Below are 21,070 nucleotides of genomic sequence, written 5' to 3' on the forward strand. Positions count from 1 at the left end.
TAGTAACCAGAATCAGCAACAACTAGGCTTTTTGAAAGACAGCATGTGAGAGGTTGGGGGTGGGGGTGGTGGGGAGTGCTCCTCGGAGGGCATACCCATCACACAGGGTATACAGGCCAAGAGTCTGTTTCTTGGATTTTTCTGAAGTGCGGTGGATGAGAAGGCTGTGCTTCTGCATGCAGAGTGTTGCAGCTCTCTGCAGCCTCCTGGTATAGGACCTGCAGCCTGCTGGACCAGTGAGTCATGTGTTGTAAAGGTTATCACAGTTATTAACTTTGTTATCACTGATTAATGCCAGTCTGCTACGAGGAGCATCACCCTTTTCTTCCAATCTGCCACACACAGCCGCATGAAGATAGTCAATAATCCCCTGCTACCAGGGGTAACCAGTATATCAACTTCAACATTGATCTCAACAGTCAACACAAAGGAACTTGAAGATTTACAGCAGTGGCTGGTTTCCCTAGCATCTAGGCATCATTAACAACACACATTTTGCAAGTAAGGCACTAGAAAACCAGCCAGCATCATTTGGAAGGGCTACCATTCTGTGAATTATCAGCTAGTCTTCAATTACAGAATCAAGATAATGCAAATTTGGGTAAGGTGCCCATTCAGCTGACATACTGACATGTGCTTTCATCCTGCAACGCATAAATGTGCCCCCGCCACCCCCCCCTTCCCCAACCTCATTTTCAGTCCTAGCACCAACATGGCAGGTACTAGGGGTCTCATGTCACATTTACTCATGGCACCCCACCACAACCCTATCACTCATGAGCAAATCAGGCATATTCAGGTTATCCCGGCAGCAAGAGATTATTGACCATCTCCATGCAGCTTGTGTGTGGCAGACTGGAAGATATGGATGATACTGCTACTGCTGAAATAGAGGTGTGAGGGCTCTGTGGAATATGTTCCACATTATGTGCTGCATCCTGCACAACCCTACCAGACAGAAATGCCTGAATTTAGAGAAGGTGAAAGAGTAATGTGAAGGTGAGGCAGTAGCAGAATGCCACCTCGACACCTTGCAGCCAAGGATGTGAGGGTGAATGACTTGCATAGTGATTCTGCTGAACGGCCCTGAAAACTTGTCAATCGTCTCTATGCATTCATAATTCATATTACCACTCACCATTCATTATTCCCTCACCACTCCCTTAATTGTCATGAAAGAATATTGAATCCAATCAACCAGCCTTTATACAAATGACATACTGACATACACTCAAAATTTGCTACAATAGATCACACTGCAAATTAAAACACCAAATGTGATTAAGAAAGATTTGCATTTATATAGCACCTTTCACTATCACAGGACGTACCATTGCTTTAGAGCCAATGAAGTACTTTTGAAGTGTAGTCACTGTTGTAATATAAGAAACATGGAAGCCAATTTGCGTATAGCACGCTCCCACAAACATTGATGTGATCATGATCAACTGATATTTTTGTGATGTTGATTAAGAAATAAGTATTGTTCAGGACACTGGGTATAACCACCATTCTCTTCGAAATATTGTCACAGGATTTTTTACATCCAGCTGAGAGGGTAGATGGGGTTTCAGTTTAATGTCTCATCCAAAAGATAGCATTTCAAACAGTGCAGCATTTCCTCTGTCCTGCATTGCAGTGTCAGCCTGAATTTTGTGCTTAAGTCCTAGAGTGGGACTTGAACGCATAACCCTCTGAGTAAGGCAATGAATTAAATTCCCAACCTAATAATTGCCTGAACTTCATTTCTCACCAAAGTGTTAACCCGTGGTGCCTTTCTTATAAGTTTTCTTCAGTCTACTACTTCTATGAGGTATTTCATGATGACATATCAACTCCAAGATACAAGTAGAAACAGCCAACTAGTGGGCAAGTTGAAGTAATTAACAACATGGCAAGTTTACATAGGCAAAATTGATTCAAAATGTAGATATAGGAATTTATAATAGCAAAAAGTTTGGACAAAATTGTGATTAAAAACATGACATCAGAAAATTGTATGGTGGCGATGGGAAGTTTCACACAAGGAAAATTTTTGAAAAGGTATGAGAAACAGTTTACACTGTGTACAAAGAGTGATCAAATCATGTGGCCTGTTAATATTCTTAGACTAATGTACGAAGACAGTTTTTTGTCATGAATTTGTGGTTCCTGACTCTTTGTTAAGATATGTGACTCCCTCTTGTACATTGGCCAATTCATTATTTGTCTTGCCATCACTGGATTATAGTCCCATGGGTAGGTGAAGGTGCATGAGTGGTTGTGCTGCATCAGAGCCTCTGATCTTGTCCTCACCAGACATCCACATATGCGCATTTCCAGCAGGGATCACTGTCACCGGGTAGTGATCAGAAGCAGAAAATCTGACTGATTTTCCCCTCAGTAACAGGTGATTTACAATTTATAGTAGCATTTCTCTTGCCACCCTGGCTGAGATCAGCCAGCTTAGCACCGATTGAGGACCTTCCTGATAATATTTACTCAGCTAATCTTTGGGTAAAACATGCTAAACCATTAGGAAAATCCTATGAAATATTTTAGGTACAGCACAGCTATTATAAACCTAAAACAACTTATCTTAAAAATCTTGAAATCCAAAATTGGAATGTCTAAATATGGGGGAATTTTATGGCACATGAAATAAAGTGGATGGCCAGCCCACCGCCTTCTGGCCCATCCCCAACCTGTCACCCCCTACCCCATATTACAGATGGGGAGGAGTAAGGAGTCAGGCAGCCTGCCTTCCCTTAGGCTATTGAGGTCCTTAAGTGGACAATGATTTCCCACTTTTCGGTCTGTGAGGGAAGACAGGGGCATGGCAAGCAGCCCAGCAGTTTTCACTGTACAGGCTGCTGGCAGACAGAAAGATGGGGTACTCTCCTCTCCTTATTGAGGGCATCCTCCCCCAAGATGTTACCCTGCCCCCATTGTCCCTCCCCCCCTTGTCTCTCTAACCCGAACCCCCCCATCCCGTCCCCCCTTCACTGGAGTCTCCCAACAATGCCTGCCTAAAATCCCTGGACTTACCTGAAGTCCGATATCCATCTTCACTTCTTCCTGAAGACTACTTGTAGTCCCAGCAGTAGCCAGTACTCTGTTCTGGCGCTGCTGGGATTACTCTAGGATGGGACTTCTGTCTCAGAGGGGCAGAGGTCCCACTCTGTCCCTATAAAGTGATACCCCAGTGTATTTTAGCGTAAGAGTGTAAGATTTTGATAATACTACTTTTTAGGGTTTATGTTAGTTTGAAGTAACACCTATGGATTTTACCTTGACCAACTTTTTAAACAGTTCAGTTTGAATTTCTGCTAGTGGAAAAATTTACAGTTAAGGCATCCATTTGTGAGGAACTGATGTTAATGAATGAATGACTTTAAAGGTACCAAAAAGTCTGGATTCAAGGAATTGTATTTGTTTTAATTACACTGTAATTGAGGGCTTCTTTGTCAGCTTTGAAGACGTAGCCAAAAGATTTGAACTCAACAGCTTGAATTTAGAATGAAGCCTTATCTTTAAAATAAACCATTAGGTTTAAGTGGTTATCCAGATTTGTAGGGCAGAATATCTGTATCAGAGGAAAATCTTGCTTTCCTGACATTATAGTAGAGGTGTTAGTAACATTTGTCCTTAATGGCTTTTGTATCTGTGGGACTTGGCTTATAAAACGTTGATGTGAATGTTTATGATAGGTTGTGTTAGTGACAAGAGGATGTAACATTGTTTGTAACTGATCTGTGTCTACAAGGATGTGTCATTTGTTCACAGTGGAATGTACCTTTTGGGGGCCAGGGAATAAGGGATGGACATTCGTCTTCAGTCTACATGTCTCTAGTTATGGAGGTGGGGTGACACCAGATGACCCTCACCATAAACCAATTAAAGAGATTAATTTGGGCTATTTCCAAATAAGGGAGGACAAGTAGTGATAAAAGTTGGAAAATCCAAGTCTTTGGTGGCACAGTTTTACCATGACCTCTATGGTATGATTCTTCTGAGAGACAGTTCAACGTAACATTACTTCAGAGGCAGAAGAAGAAAGGCACCATCTATGCTGGCAGCGCTCGAGGAATCCTAGAGCCTTGAGGGATAAGAACCTTCCATGTTGTCTTCACTGCTTTAATTGAGTATATGTAACATCTTGCTTAATAAATTACACTTGATTCATAAATACTAGTTATTTGTACCTTGTCAGTTCAGGCACAAATGACGACCCCATTGTTAGAAATTAAGAATTCAGAATTTAGCTATTTTAAGTAAAATGGTTTTATACCTCAAAACCCCCTGAACTTCACAAAGGGTTAAATGTGGGATTGAAGAACAATACCATTGTATGATGTAGAGATTCACATGGTAGTGGACTGAGTAGAATAGGGCCTAGCAGAAGAAAGCATGGAGATAGTAATTAGTTAGGGCTATACCCTGGAGAAGTATATAGCTTTGTGTTGCCAATGAATACTTAATGTTCAACCACTCAAGCCTCCAGATTTCTTCATGAGACAGAGAACAAACCCTTACAACATGGTGGCAGCTAATGCATGAACATAGAAGTGAAGAAGCTGGATTAGGAATTTCAAGGCATGCAAAACTAAAGAAACTGAAGTCCTGACCTGACTGAAATGTACCTGAACCGAAGACACAGCTAGAGATTGTCTAAAAAAGCTTCATTTCCCAAACACTGAGTCAAAGGACCTAGCCAGAGCAGAATTTCCAAAAAAAAAGGCTGAAGGACAGAAAAAGAATCCACTGTGCAGATGAAAAGCCAAACTTGATCCAACGCAGAGTCAGCGGACCTAGCCAAATCAGAAGGGTGAGCAAAATCCTCTAAAACATGTTGACCTATCTTTAAAAGTTTCAGGCTACTAATCAGGCCAAACATACCGAGTGTTTAAGCAGCGCAGGTTAAACAGCTGCAATGAGTCCAAAGTCAATGCCTTACCACATGGCAGCTGAGCTCCATTGACAAGCAAAAAAGGGTTTTAAACAGAAGCTAGAGCCTAAAATCGCTTTCGTATCGAGTTTTTAAGGCTTTAAAAAACCAAGTATCTGGCCCAAACATTTTGCTTGAAGATTCCTGCAGAGTTGATTGGCTTGAAGAGTCAGGCCCACGATCATTGTGGAAGCCCACCAAAGCCCGATAGGTATAGAAAGAAGCGGTGAAAGGATGGTTCTTGCAGTGGAATCTTGGAAGAGAGAAAAGGAAAAGAAAACTTAGAGTTGTACTCCCCTTTTATAGAAAATAGCTGTGGATGGTAAATTAAAACTACCAGACCAATTTGAACTCATGCAAGGGCTTCACCAGACACAAAATTAGGCATCATGGAGAACATTTTTAGATTACAAAAGTACATCAGGATTGGGGAGAAAATCAGAAGAAGTCCAAGTTAATATGTTTTTGTACTTATTAGGTGAAATTGCCAATGAGATAATCCTAATGCAAGGCATTAATGAATCCTCAGCCAGCTTTGGTGAGATATTAAAAGTCTTTGATAAGTATTTTTAATCTTCAAGTTGTGGAGTGTGCAGAGCTTAAGAGAGATAGAACAACCCCAAGAAAGCAACAAAAGGGCAAAAGACAATGCCCAAGCAAATCACACAATGGTGGGAGACCATGTCTGCACAATGAAGTGCACATGCCAAAGAGTTTAGTGAAGGAGGAAAATGCCAGACTGCATTCAGACATCCAAACGTTGAAAGAGGGAATATAGATACAGGACATTCCCGTTGAAGAGTTTGAGACAATGAAAACATCACTGAACAATGGCATTTTGGAACTGAGGGAGGAAAAGGAGAAGATAAAGAATTATTTGTGTACAGGAGCAACAAAAACTAGAAAACTTACAGCTCCAATTCAACAGTCAGAAAAAGAGTTCTCTACCACTTTTTCTGTTAACCCAAGTGAAGGTAGACATTCTCACAAAGGAGCAGGAAGAGTCTCAGAAACAATTAGCTGAAGTGCAATTATAGAATGTGAGCTTGAAAAACAGCACAGGGGAATTAGGCTGTGCTAAGGGGAAACTGTTTGGTGCAGAGAACCAACGTTCACAGATAAAAGATGAGTTTGCTCATTAAAAACAAGACCTGATGAGAACACTAGAGTGTCACTCACAGGAAGTAGAACACTTGAAAGAGGACTTGAAACACCTAAATAATAACCTTGCAGAAGCAAGTTCAACGAAGATAGATCTTCAATTAGAACTTGATGAACTTTAAGTATCAGAAGTCTCTATTAAGTATCGTGCAAAATGCTGCAACAGGTGGAGGAAGTGCTGATGAATCAGAACAGTTGGTTGAATGCAGATTTAACAACGAAAACAAATGAAATTCTTGAACTTCGATCCAATCTGAAGAACATGAAAGATGAGATGCGCAGTATGGAAGAGCAAACCCAGACTTTAAAAGCAGAAAAGGAAAATTCTAGGAAACAGATTGAGGATCTAATGAGTGAATTGAATGAGCCTAAGGAGCAGTCAGTGACCATGGAAGAAAGATTCCGAAAGGAATTGAATTCCTAGATGCGGTTGCTAAGCTTGTATAAGGATTTTGCAGATAACTCTGAAACAAAGACATCTGAACTCACCAGTGTATTTGCTGAGCTGAATGAGAAGATTCATAAGCTTGAAAAAGAATTGGAAAATAAGAGAGTAAACAAATATTTGGGAGAAATTGTGAAACAAGTGGAAGTGAAGGTTCCATTTTTTAAACCTCAGCTTCCAGCAAGATCATGATGGACCCCACGGAAAAAGAAAACCCAAGTCCACCCTATGAAAGAACAGAGTGCACATTTCCTCCAGAAGGAACGGGACAAACCTATGGAGTCCAAACAAAGCAGATGTGTTGTCAATAGGAGTGCAAAAAATGAATCAAATGGAGACAACCAAGTTCCTTAAATACAGAATGCTACGATTCAAACTCCAAACCGACAAAGCTTGCCCAAAACAACTGAGCCTACCACTCCTCCAACTGTGACCAGAACAAGATCTGGAAAAATTGTCGAGCCTCCAAACCATCTGAATTTAAAAAGTCAGATACTTGAGGTGGGGGAGAAGGGGTAGCATGGAAAGATTGTATTGTTAATATGTCTGGGTAAAGATTTACAGGGAGGTGTCTGCATAGCAAGGGTTAATGTGGGACTGGAGAACAGTACCGTCCACAGTATGATATAGAGATCACAGGATAGTGGACTGAGTACAGTAGATACTAGCAGAAGCCAGCATGTTAGGCTATACCCTGGAGATGTACATAGATATGTGTTGCCAATAAATGCTTAATGTTAAACCACACAAGCCTCCCGACTTCTTCATGAGACTCAGAACAAACCCTTACAACATGCCTTATTGCTATGGGGCAGCCAGATTTCATGTTGACGTGGTGCTGACCAACTTTTAGTTGGTGGGGTGGAGAATCCAACCCCCATAAAATCCACCCCATGGTTGCAGTTTTTTTGAAAGTTGTGTTTATTTTGGAACTGTTTAAATTTGAATTTGTTTTGGCACAATCATAGTGAAAATGCTTTGTTCTCAAGAAAATAGCATATTTTCATTCTGAATTAAATTAAAGAGAGATTTGCAGATGCTTATGAACAGCTACATTTACACTGTGGCCCTGGTCTTCTGGCTTCTAGATCATCAGAGACCTGATGTGGCCTGGAAGATGTGCTACAGAACCCCTTGGAAGTCCCAAAGCACTGATCCTGTGGGAATTGCCTGGGAAGTTCGAACTTCGATGGACAATTTCCCTGCTCCATGAGACCCTCCCCAAAAGTCTCCAATACTGAGTTTGGGTTGGAGACTTTGGACAATTCTGATGTACATACCTGGACAATTACTCAGGAAATATTAGACAGAAAAATCCTGGTTTAACTCCTGGGTAACTATACAAATGACCCCTGTATCACTCACACTGACCTACCGTCTCCCCATTGACCCAACCTAACTAGCCCCCATCGACCAACTCACTCCTCGACCCAATCCCAGCACCCAACTTCCCCCTGACTCTATCCCCAACCTGCCCTGACTAGTCCTTACTACCTGACAACCCCTCCTGACCTGACCCAACTAACCTGTGACCTACCTACCCACTCACCCACTGCAAATATAAGGCACAATTTTACCACCAGGCTGTCTGTCTCAACGCCAGGCCCAAATGCAAGTCCTGAGCCTGGCAAGCAGATAGTGGGGCCACCAGCCCATTAAGGATGGCAGCCTGCCTCTCTGAGCTGCCAACCCAATCAGAGAGCAAAAAGCTTGGCAGTGCCACCAATAGAAGTACCCACTGCTGAGGGGGCAGGGAGAAGGAGAAGGCATCTCCATGTTGAAGCACCCTCAAACAGCTGGTGAGAATTTATTTTTAATGCTAGGCCAAGCAGGCAAGCCCCAGCAATCAAAGGGGTGAACCTTTCAGTGGCGGCACTGCAGTAGCAGGGACGGCTATTGCAATGGTGGGGGTTGGGGAGGGGCTCTTTGGGCCATCGAGCATCGTTGAAGGACAGCGGCCACCCCCCAGCCCAGGAAGCCACTGGGAGTTCACCTCAATTTACTTGGCGGTCTCCCCATGCAGCGGGCAGCCTTTCCAACGCTGGTAAAATGTCAGCAAAGGCATAAAATGCTGTTAATGGGCCAGATAATTACTTTAATTGGCCCTCCCCTTCCAATTAGCAGGCAGCCAAGCCACTGCTGTTCCCACATCTCAGGCTATCCCGTGGCAGCAGAAAGACGTTGAGCTTTTCGCCTGCTGCCTTCTGCCACTTCCCAGTCTGTCTCCAGAGAGCTGGTAAAATCCCTATCATTGCTTCAGCCTAAATCGACCAGGAGAGAATCCAGGTAGGAATAATATATATAGGAGCCAACTTGCAGCCTATTAGCTAAGAAAAAAATAGCATCAAAGTCCAGTCTTTATTTGAGGTGCTACAGCAGGAGAATTCAAGGGCATTGGAGATCATTCTGCTTCAGGGAGGCATCTGTTTAACTGGATCAAAACATTTGATTCAAAGCAATTCCTTGTGAGAACTTTCCAACATTGCAGTAGGGAGTAATGTGGAAAGTGTGTAAAGTGGGCATGTGGGTCTGGTGATGGGTGGCAGGTGAGTAGGTTGGCAGGTAGGTGAGGTGGGCAGCTGGGTGAGGTGAGGTGATGTGAGTTGGATGACAGGTGGGTGTGGTGAGGTGAGATTTGAATTTCCATGACCCTCTGAAAACGCCGAGTTAGAGTCAGAGACTTCGGACAGTACCAACATACTTACCTGGATAGTAGGCCAGGAAATGTTAGGCAGAAAAATTCTAGTCTAACTCTTGGGTAACTATACAATTGACACCCCTAACGTTCACAATGCCGCCACTGAAAGGTTCACCGCTTTGATCGCTGGGGCTTGCCTGTTTGGTCCTTGCATATTAAAAATAAATTCTCACCAGCGGGTTGAGGGTGCTTCAATATGGAGATGCCTTCTCCTTCTCCCTGCACCCTCAGCAGTGGGCACTTCTGTTGGTGGCACTGCCAAGCTTTTCACACTCTGATTGGGCTGGCAGCTCAGAGAGGCAGGTTGCCATCCTTAATGGGTTGGTGGGCCCGCTATCTGCCTGCCAGGCTCAAGACTCGCATTTGGGCCTGGCGTCGAGACAGACAGCCTGGTGGTAAAATTGTGCCTTATATTTACAGCTTAAAGCACGGATCATTACACTTTTTAACTTTTGTAAAAAATGGTCCAAATAGCAAAGCCCACTGAGTTCTTGTTACTGATCGGCAAAGTTGTCCAGCCAAGTGTTGCTGAAAGCATCATGTCCCAGCCTGAGTTTAAGTTACCTGACTTACAAAACACAAACCAGTTAAACCGGACAGCTAGCCTCTCTTTCTCACTTGTAGGAGTTCTTAAATTACACCTCATTACTTAATTCTAATTGTGTTTTATTAATTACTCTGTACTCTGCTGCCACCAGCAATTTAATTAAAACTGTTCTTTGCCATTAGTCTTTCAAAAACAAGAAGTCAGTAGAACGTAAAATTGGGTGATGATAAAACTGGCAGCCAATCTGACCCTGGTAGGTTGCCGCCAGGTTGGTTAGCTTAAAATTAGCTCCAGCATATACTTAGGGCGGAAGCATCCCAGATTTGTACTAATTGCGGTAGCAGGCTTGAAGAAAGACATTATATTCGCCAGCCACAAAGGTGGATTTTCATGCCATATCATCCCCTTCTCACCTCATAAATTATGTAGTTATGGGAAACACACGGGATCACTGGAGGCTGGCCTCTGATTTGCTCGCCACGCTGTTACCTCACTGCTTCCTCACTCTGGGCGCCATATTTAAACTGCAGGATTGCGCCCAGTTCTCAATGCTTGCAGCCCAGAGCTGCTCCACTGAAGACCTGGCCCCTAAAGCCAAGAAGAATGCAGCCCCCCGATTCAATGACGCATCTCTGGGATGCCTTTTGGACATTACGGAGACCCACGCTGCACACAAGAGGTCAGCCATTCAGTGCAGAAAAAGGATGAATGATCTCATTCATGCCACCAGGGCAAGTTAATCATCTCATCACTCTCAACTCACACATTCACAAGGCCATTACGCATTCACTGGCATCTCACCACCAGCCCAAGGGCCATCACCACGCACTCTCTCACACACACCCTCACATCTCTATCTGGCTTCATCTCCTCATCCCATCCATGGCTCCACTGAGCACACATGCACGCCTGGCATCCTTCTCATTTGGCCTGGAGTGTGCCGTGCTCACATTCTCTCCATCTGACTTTGTGCGGGAAAAGATCGCGCACAATCAACGGGAGAGGTCCCAGAATGGGGGTGGAGTGTTGGACATCAAGGTCCTCACTCCATTTGAGAGTCGTGCATTGAGCTGGCTGGAGAGGACATGAATCATTCCTGCGGTGATGGTAAGGTCAACGGCAAGCATCCACATGAGGATCCTGGACCACACCATCCCTCTGTCAATGCCACTCTGAGTCCACTGTTCTGTGTGTATCACAGCTGCAAAGCACTAATACTTTCCACTTTCTCTCCTAGCCACATCCGCCACGTCGCCCTCAGGCAGCCTTGACCCTGACCCTAGCAGCAAGAGCACCTCAGATGAGGACCCTGAGGGCGGTATCATTGAAGACCCTTGATGGCGCTCACCCACACCCTCCGTCAGTACAGCGACACACACCTCGGTGGAACCTAGATGCGGAGTAGTCTCGGGATCACAATTTGGTGAGCACAGCACACAATCTGTTCCACGGCAGGTGAAGGCACTGGCACTTGGAGGACTGCTAGAGGCAAGAAATCTGCTGAGTCTGAGTCAGATGATAAGCCTTTGGACTCAGTCCTCAATCAGTTATTGGAGCTGCAAAGACAAACACGGGAACATCAGGAAGGGATGTCTGGCTCACTCCTCAGATTGCAAGGGACGATGGAGGAGTCTGTCCGCCTTCAGCCTGAGGTGATAGCGCCGGCATGCCGATGCACAGAGGTCAATACTGGCAAAATGGCGGCAACCATGGAGACCTTGGTCCAGGACATCGGTCCTGCACTGCTGCATGGGCTGAACTCCATCGCTGATGTCATAATTGGCCTCCAGCAGTGTCAAAGTGAGAGGGATATGGGACAGATCGATCTCATTCCAGCTTCCCCTTCTCCTCAAGGAGTCAGCCGGGGCCGTCGGACACCCATATGGAAGAGGATCAACAGCTCGACATCCTGGGCCATCCACTCCGGTGACTCCGGGAATGCCCAGTTAATACAAATCCCCTCTTGCTGTGACCCCATTACCTCCAGCTCCACAGGCCAAGGAGGATTCACATGGTCTACAGCAGGGTACCCAAAGCAGGCCGGGGCCCTCCAGGTCTCAGCCCTCCAGAGGACACCTGCCAATGTCATCACAGGTAGGCTGTCTCCACCTCTACTGTGGATGTCGGGGGAGCACCAAGATGTAGCAGCAGGGTTAGGAAGGTTAAGAAGATGTAATTGCACTGCGTGGGCACAGATATTAATCATTTGTACATAATATTCACTATTGTAAATAAACTCCCAAGAGTATCTCCTTGCCTTTCACTCCTTGTTATGATGAGCAGTGTTCATGTCACTCAGGTGTGAAACCTTGGTTCTTGCACAAGACAAAGGCAGGTGCCTCAGTCGAAGGTCTCTTCCCTGTGCAGTGTGTAACCTTCAGAGCAAAGCGATGGTCTGGCTAAACACTTACTCGACACATCAGTGATGCCTGCCCCTTGATGGTGCTTGTCATTGCTGCCAGAGTGTCATGGGCAGGCATCACAGAGTTCCGTCATTCTCTGTGTGCTCTGAGCACCTTTCAGATGGGGCTGGTTCCCCATCTTTTCAACATCTGTGTCTGGTAACGGTGTGGTCCTGAAGAGGACAGGTGCTGAACACAGCCAAAGGATCAGGTGCACTTAAAGTTTCACGGCTATGTCACCATGATATGGCCCTGATCACAGAGTGCAGGTGAACTGCCCTCAGCCACACAGGGGTCAGACGTTCACAGGGACAATGTGAAGATCTATGGACTGTCCTCACTGCATGTCATCATCATCATCCTGGAATGTTGCGACTGTTAGGGCCTCTGCTGCATCTCCATGACATGAGCCTGAGCACTGAGGGTATGTGCGTTGCCATCAGCCACACAGGAGTCAAACATTCACAGATGCAATGTGGGGATGTCAGGACTGTCCTCACTGCATCTTGTCATCAGCCTCCATGAATCTTGCGGCTATTAGGGCCTCATAAACACTCCTGCCTCACCTGGCCAGTGCAATGGCCTCATTGCCGGCATTCTCACCTTTGGGGACCTCATCACCCTCCTCAGCCAGGTCTAACCACCCCCCTCCCCCACCCACCGTTGTAGCACCAAGTTGTGTAGCACGCAGCAAGCCAAGATGATGTGCGACACCCTCTGGGACCTGTCAAGGCACTGGAACCTCATTTTCAATATGCCAATCTTTTGCTCCACCAGGGTCTGGGTTGTGGCATGAGCCTCATTATACCGTCGCTCTGCTGCAATCGGAGGCTGCTGCATGGTGTCCTCTGTGGGTAGCCCTTGTCCCCAAGAAGCCAACCCTGCAGCTTTGGTGGACCCTGGAAGATGTCAGGGATCTGAGACCTACTAAGTATGAAGGGGTCGTGTTCGCTCAATGGGAATCGTGCGCAGACCTGTAGAATGCATTTGTGATGGTCGCAGAGCAGCTGAACATTCAGCGAGTGGAAGCCCTTGAGGTTGACGTAGTTGACTGCTTGTTGCCACAGAGATCTAAGTGCCGCGTAAGGGCAGTCAATGGGACCCTGCCCCTGTGGAGAACCTGAGATCTCCACAAATCCCAACACTCTTGTTCCGTGGCTTGCCTGATTCCGGTCAAAATGCACAGAGTTCTGTGCCTTTGCGAAGATGGCATCCGTGACCTGCTGGATGCACTTGTGTGTAGGGAGTTTTGGGATCCCACACAGGTCACCTGTGGAGCCCTGGAAGGAGCTACTGGCATAAAAGTTGAGCGCCGCAATCACTTTCACAGCCACTGGCAGTGGATGCTCTAAGTCCCCATGGAACCTAATCCTACAGCAGGTGGCATATGTGACCGACCAGTTCCCTGGACATGCGCAGTCTTTGGCGACACTGGTTCTCAGTCACCTGCAGGAATGATGAGCGTCATCTATAGACCCTGGGTCTAACGAGGTGCCTATGAACAATGGCTCACTGTGGATCTTCAGCTGCATGCGCAGGAGGCACCCTCATCTTGAGGGCGGTGCTCCTTCCATTTGCGAGCCAGGTGCCTCCATTGCACTCTTTCTCCTCTTCTTCTCTGTTCTCTGTAAGCCATGAGGCATACTGCTAAATCACCAAGCTCCATGATCCTGATGTTTTCATCCTGCAGGATCAAAGAAAGAGAAGCGTGGGTTAGCATAGGTGTCCTAAGGACCTATCTTGGTTAAGTCTCAAGGTCCCTTCACGCAGCTGCTTCATGGCTGTCTGAAACCCCACCCACCTCCGCCCCACTCCACTTGCCCAATTGGCAGCAGCCTTGCCCACTGGACTACATGCTGTGCTCTCAGCTCAGGTGCAGGCATTTTCCTAACCCACACTGCAAGGCTGCGCTGTTAGTTTGAACCATGGGGGACGCTGGTCCAAACCTTAATAAAGACATTGCAAGGGGCTCTGAGCAACTCCACCAGTGACTGCGCCATGGCCACCTTTCGCAAGGGGATTCCAGAACTTGCCCTGCTGGCCAATTGTTCTGCCGCCCCCTAAAATGCACATTAATTTGCAGTCTGTGCTCGAGGAGTGAAATGTTCTGGCGGGCATTTGGTGGCACTTTCATGCTTTTGCGTTGCTGGCATGGGCAGAAATGCATTAGAGGCCCGACTCCAAGCATGTCAATGGAGCGGCTGCTGAACGGTCTCAGCTGAGGAAGAGTGCTCACTTTTGACAAGCTTTTCCAAGTGCAGGGCCACTTCCCTCACCCTCCATCCCCCTACTCCGGCCCCCCCTTCCCCCGCCTCCTCAGGCATGTGCATGTGTACTTTCTTCAGTCTGTGCTGCCTTGCACCACTCCACCCCTCCCGCCTCCAGCTCTACATGCACTGGAGCCCTTACCCCGGCACCGTGCTGAAAGCCAGCCGGTAAAAAGCGATTTGCCTGTGTGCTCCCTGATTGTGCAGTGCCTCTTCTTTGATGTCCTATGGACAATCCTCATGAGCACCGCACAAGGCTGAGTGTGCTCACCTCTGAGTTCCTCTTTAACTTCAGCTCACCACGTGCATGCCTTTTAAAGGTAGTTGTAAATCACACTGTTCTGAAGTCACGCTGGTGTGGGAGGCAAATTTGATGGGGGTGGGGGAGGTGATTCTGGAACATGACCACAATGATGAGATGCAAATGTATTAAAATTAAGTTTCTGAAGTTGGAAGGTGGGAAACACAGCCCACCACTGATGGACGGAGCAGATGATCGCAAACTGGTTTCACAATGGCGTAAATCAAAAAAGATTTTTGACCTTCTTGCCATATTGTCCGCTTATGATGACCGTGACCAACAGGAGCGGAAAATCCCGGCCTTAGTATTTGGCCAGTTCTGGCTTCCTTCCCAAGAAATATAACTCAACCTATAGTTTAAAGATCTAGTTTAATTTCAGCATGTTGGAGTACATAGTACTTTTTGTTTTACTTCCCCAACATGGGATTATTCACTTAATTAATACATAAGAACACAAGAAATAGGAACAACAGATGACCATTCGGCCCCTCGAGCCTGCTTCGCCATTCAATAAGATCATGGCTGATCTTCTAGTGTCTCGATTTCCACATTCCCATCTATCCCCAATAACCTTTGATTCCCTTGCCTAACAAGAATCTATCTACATCTGCCTTAAAAATATTCAATGATCCCGCCTCCACCACCTTCTGAGGCAGAGAATTACAAAGTCACACAGCCCTCCGAGAGAGAAAATTTCTCCTCATCTCTGTCATTAAAAGGGCGTCCCCTAATTTTAAAACAGTGCCCCCTAGTTCTGGACTCATCCACAAGAGAAAACATCCTTTTGATGTCCACTTTGTCAAGGCCGTTCAGGATCTTGTATACTTCAATCAAAGTACCCCTCACTCTTCTAAACTCCATTGGAAACAAGCCCAGTCTGTCCAACCTTTCCTCATAAAATACCCACTTATTTCAGGCATCAATCTAGTGAACCTCCCTTGAACCACCTCCAATGCATTTACATCCTTCCTTAAATAAGGAGACCAAAACTGCACACAGTATTCGAGGTGCGATCTCACCAATGCCCTGTATAACTGAATCATAACATCCTTACTTTTATGTTCAATCCTTCTTGTAATAAAGGATAGTTTTCCATTAGCCTTCTTAATTACTTGCTGTATCTGCATACTAACTTTTTGTGACTCATGTACTAGAACACCTAGATCCCTCTTCACCCCAGAATTATGCAGCTGTTCTCCATTTAAGTAATACCCTACTTTTTTGTTCTTCCTGCCAAAGTGAACAACTTCACATTTTCCCACATTAAACTCCATTTGTCAGATATTTGCCCACTCACTCAACCTATCTATATCCATCTGCAACCTCCTCATGTCCTCTTCACAACATACTTTCCTACCTATTTTTGTGGCTAGCTTCCTCTCATACTCTAATTTCTTTCTCCTGATTAACCTTTTAGTCATTTTCCGCCATTCTTTATATTCTGTCCAATCATCTGTCCTGCCATTTATCTTTACAGAGTTGTATGCTTTTTCCTTAAGTTTGATGCTTTCCTTAATGTCTGTAATTAACAATAGATGGTGGGTCCTCCTGTTAGAATTTTTCTTTAGAGTAGGAATGTACTTATTCTGAATAATCTGAAATATCCCCTTAAATGTCTACCACTGCTTCTCTATTAACCTATCCTATAGCCTAGTTTCCCAGTTCACTTCAGCTAGAGATGAAAGCTAAGTTTAAGATACTAGTCTTAGACCCATTCTTCTCCCTTTCACACTGAATGTAAAATTCAATCATATTATGGTTGCTGCTACCTAGGGGTGCCTTTATTCTGAGGTAACTAATTAATCCTGTCACGTTACATAACACCAAACCTAATATAATCTGCTCCCTGGTTGGTTCCAGAACATGCTGCTCTAAGAAACTATCTCAAAAGTATTCTAAGAACTCCTCAGCCAGGTTACTACTGCCAATCTAATTTTTCCAGTTTATGTGTCGATTAAAATCACCCATGATTATTGTCATCCCTTTATCACAAGAACACCATATTTTCTCTTGAACACTTTGTCCTACACTGTGGCTATAGATAGGTGGCCTGTAGACCACTCGCACTAATGGCTTTTTTCCCCTACTATTCCTCATATGCACCCAAACCGATTCCACATCCTGATTTCCTGAACCAAGGTTATCTCTAACTATTGTACCAATGCCTTCTTTGATTAACAGTGCTACCCCTCCACCTTTACCTAGCTTCCTATTCTTCTTGAATGTCATGTACCCTTCAATATTCAGGACCCAATCTTTGTCATCGTACTGCCACGTCTCCGTAATTGCTATCAGATCATATTTATTTACTTCAATGTGGGCCATCAATTCATTTCCTTTCTAATGAATGCTACATGCATTCAGACAGAGAGCCTTCAGTTTTGTCTTTTGTTACCTTTGTAACATCTAGTCTTGAATGTTGATCTATTCTTAGGTTTTTTCTCCCTGTCCCTTCCTGCCATTCTCTGACCCTCATTTCTCATATTACTATTTTGCTCTCCTGTCCTGATTCTACACCTTGAATTGCTACCTGTACCTAAGCTTGATCTCTCACCCCTTTTGTTTAGTTTAAAACCCTCTCCACTTTCCTAGTTATGCGATTTGCAAGGACACTTGTTCCAGCATTGTTCAGGTGTAAACCGTCCAAATAGTACAGCCCCCACTTTCCCCAGTACTGATGCCAGTACCCCACAAACCAGAACCCACTTCTCCCACAGCAGTCTTTGAGCCACAAATTCGTCTCTTTAATCTTATTTGCTTTATGCACATGGCTCAAATAATAATCCAGAGATTATAACCTTTGAGGTTCTGCTTCTTAATTTGGTACCTAGCTCCTCATACTGACTTTGTAGAACTTATTTCCTAGTTTTACCTATGTAATTGGGTACCTACATGGACCACGACAACTCGTGGGGGATTCTCCCCCTCCCACTGCAAGTTCCTCTCCAGCTCTGAGCAGATGTTCCGAACCTTGGCACTGGGCAGGCGACATAGCCATGGGGACTCTGGCTCTTTGCTGTAGAGAACAGTGTCAACCCCCCTCACTATACTATCCCCATTCCATTTTACCCCCCACCACCTACTTGAATGGCTTCCTGTACCACAGTGCCATGGCCAGTCAGCTCATCCACCTTGCAGACTTCACTTTCATTCACACAGGTTGTAAGCACCTCAAACCTGTTTGACAATTGCAAAGCCTGAGGCTCCTCCCCTACTGTCTGCTCGGACCCATTACCTGCCTCACTGACGGTCACATCCTCCTGTCCCTCACTGCTGACCAAAACAGATGATCCTCTCCTGAGAGGTGTGAATGTCTTCTGGAACAAAGTATCGAGCTATTTCTCCCCCTCCCTTATGTTGCGCGGTGTCTGCATTTCAGCTTCCAGATCCATAATCCTGATCCGAAATTCCTCTAGCTGCTTACACTTCCGGCAGACGTGTTTGTCATGGGTTGTCTTGGCGTCCAAAAGCACCCACATCTCACAGCTGCAACATAACACCGGTCCTGCAATTCTAACTTATGTTATTTAGTTAATTTACTTTAATTACTTTCTTCCTATGTATGCTGCAATTTGCTGTGTAAATACATAAATGTGTTGATGATAATTTGTTTCTTTTTCTCTTATCAAGTGATCTCCCCTTAAAAAAAAAACCATGATCTGTAATTTAGTTTAACTATAGTTCTTTTTGCCTTTGTGGTCAATTAAAATGCTAGTGGTAAATGAAAAGAAGGAAACACTTGCATTTTTATAGTGCCTTTCAAGACCAGCAGATGTCTCAAAGCACTTTATAGCCAATGAAGTGTAGTCACTTGTCATTTAGGAAATATGGCAACCAATTTATGCACAGCAAGCTCACACAAACAGCTATGTGATAATGATCAGATAATCTTATTTTTGTGATGCTGATTGACGGATAGATAGTGGGCAGGACATAGGGGATAACCGTCCTGCCCTTCTTCAAAATAGTGTCATAGGATCTTTTATTTTCATCTGAGTGGACAGAGCCTTGCTTTAACATTTCATTCAAAAGATGGTTAGAAGCATATTTGCTGAAATTATTAAATTATAAAATTATATACATTTATATTGATATTCAGTGTGCATGTAAACATTGATCTATATGTGATTCTCTGTGCCTGATTTTCATCCCTCCTCCATTAGGCAAGAATGGTAGGTAGCACAATGGTAGCAGATCCACTGATGTCCAAGTCACTGTCATTTTGATGGGGGCCTCGAAATGGACAACTCAGGCACCTGTCAGCAACAGGCAGGGGTTTCATTATCCTTATTTAAATCCAGTTTTACTCCCCTCACATATTTTTGTGATAAATCATTCTCACCAGTAGTTCACTTCCTCAAAATGCTCCTGAGTTGCATATAAAATGCTTAAGCCAGTGGCTAAAGATAAATATACAGCATAAAAATGTTAATATAAAATATAACAAATGTAAAATTAGTTTTTCTAACTTAGATGCATTTTGTTTCTCCTTCACAGCGTCTGGTTGAAGCTGCTGAAAATGCTCACTTGGAGCATGAATATAATTCCGATTTGGAGGTAAGTGAATTATCATGTCACAAATGTGCTAGTCAGTTTATTTTCACTAATTATTGAGTGTCATATTTAAACAACTGAGTATATTATAGTGAAGTATTTCAATGACTAAAATAGACACTTAACCTGTTGATCTAAAGGCAGTATTGCATCATTTTCTGCCAAATCCCTATAAATGGCTTTGTGCCGTGATATTACTTACTTTCAAGAAATGAAAACATTTCCCTTGAAACCTACCCCTAAAAAATGACTGAATATGTAACTAAATTTAAAAACAGAATTACCATAAATACTTGGAGTAAAATTCAAATTTGAGATTTTTAAGGCTAAATTAAATGTGGGGTCAACTTTTACATGGGTAATGTTTTTGAGGGTCCAAGTGAAATCCAAAAAAGACCATTGCAATGGAATAAAGTAAAAACCATCAACAGCAAAGAATTCATATTCATTATCTAACATTTATGTATATTACAGACCATATACTTCCATCTATAATAATTACCTAACATTTATTCATTTATTTATCGTATTAATTTTCATTAGTATTTAAACGTTTACAATGAAATCAAATCATTAACAACTTCAGGATTATACTTTGGTTCTGAAATTTTTCAGCTTTGATCCCTGAAAAACAGGATCCAATTTTACACTAGGTATTTGAAAAATTATATCTTTTTAGGCCAAAATTCATGGGGTCGACTTTTACATGAGATATACTTGCACACCAGTATATCTGGTCCCATTGTTATTAAGATGAACTTCCTTAATCTTTTGCTGTTATTAAGCCTGGATTGTATCATGCCAACATTTCTGCATTATATCTAATGCAACTTGATTTGAATTTGTGGATAATAGTACTTTTAACATATTGTAATTAACAATTTTAGCTACAAAATCTGTTCTCAGTCTGGGAGAATTAGTTGTTTTATGAAAAGAAGATTTATTTAGCATGGCTGCTTGTTTGTAGTGAATGCCCTGTGGGAGGTGGAGGGCTCTGTTTTCCTAGTAAAAGTCGTAAGATTCATGGATGTAGCAATTGTGGGTAGATGGTGTTTTTGGTTTGCTCAAAGGCTACTGGATAGCTGTAGCGTATACATTTGAAGGAGAATAAGATTTCAAATTATTGATGGTAGTAAATGAGTAGGAAACATTTGTATACAAAGTACAAAATAATTAAGGAACGAACATACCTTTTATTTCTCTGGGCAGAACCTAGAAAAGCCTATTTATTTTCAGATATATTGCATTCAAAAATTATTTTGCAGCAAAAGGCAATTTATAAAGATATCATTATCTTGTAGAGTAATATTGTTTCCTGAAAATCTTGTTACATTGCTTGGCACACTATCTGCTTTGTTAATAGTATGGATGCCCAGTTTACTTTAGCTAATTGGCAAAAGAACCAGAGGCGACATGAAGAAACAAATGTTCACCAGGAGAATTGTTGTCATCTGGAATGCACTGCCTGAAAGGGTGGTAGAAGCAGTTTCAATAATAACTTTCAAAAGGGAAATATATAAATACTTGAAGAGGAAAATTTTGCATGACTGTGGGGAAAGAAAAGGAGAATGGGACTAATTGGATAACTCTTTCAAAGAGTTACACAGGCACGATGGTGTATCATTCTATAATTCTATGACTTGTCCATCTGCACTAAAGTAATTATATCCACATATAAAGGGAAAGCTATCTGGAAGCCCACAAATAGGAGAAAAAGGAAACGGGAGCCTGGGGGCACTAGTAAGCAACTAAAAGTACTGGAGACAAA

At 43.7% G+C, this 21,070-nt stretch overlaps 1 protein-coding gene across 1 annotated transcript in view; it reads left to right on the forward strand.

Moving 5' to 3' along the window:
* The window catches only part of cacna2d3a (calcium channel, voltage-dependent, alpha 2/delta subunit 3a), a 1,018,794-nt gene that overhangs the window by 321,889 nt on the left and 675,835 nt on the right, over positions 1 to 21,070 (forward strand). The window contains exon 4 of the mRNA XM_041191614.1: positions 19,246 to 19,305. Within this exon, the coding sequence (XP_041047548.1) occupies positions 19,246 to 19,305 (60 nt within the window). The remainder of the gene's footprint in view (positions 1 to 19,245; positions 19,306 to 21,070) is intronic.

Source organism: Carcharodon carcharias, chromosome 7 (genome assembly GCF_017639515.1).
Source record: "Carcharodon carcharias isolate sCarCar2 chromosome 7, sCarCar2.pri, whole genome shotgun sequence".
Taxonomy (NCBI): domain Eukaryota; kingdom Metazoa; phylum Chordata; class Chondrichthyes; order Lamniformes; family Lamnidae; genus Carcharodon; species Carcharodon carcharias.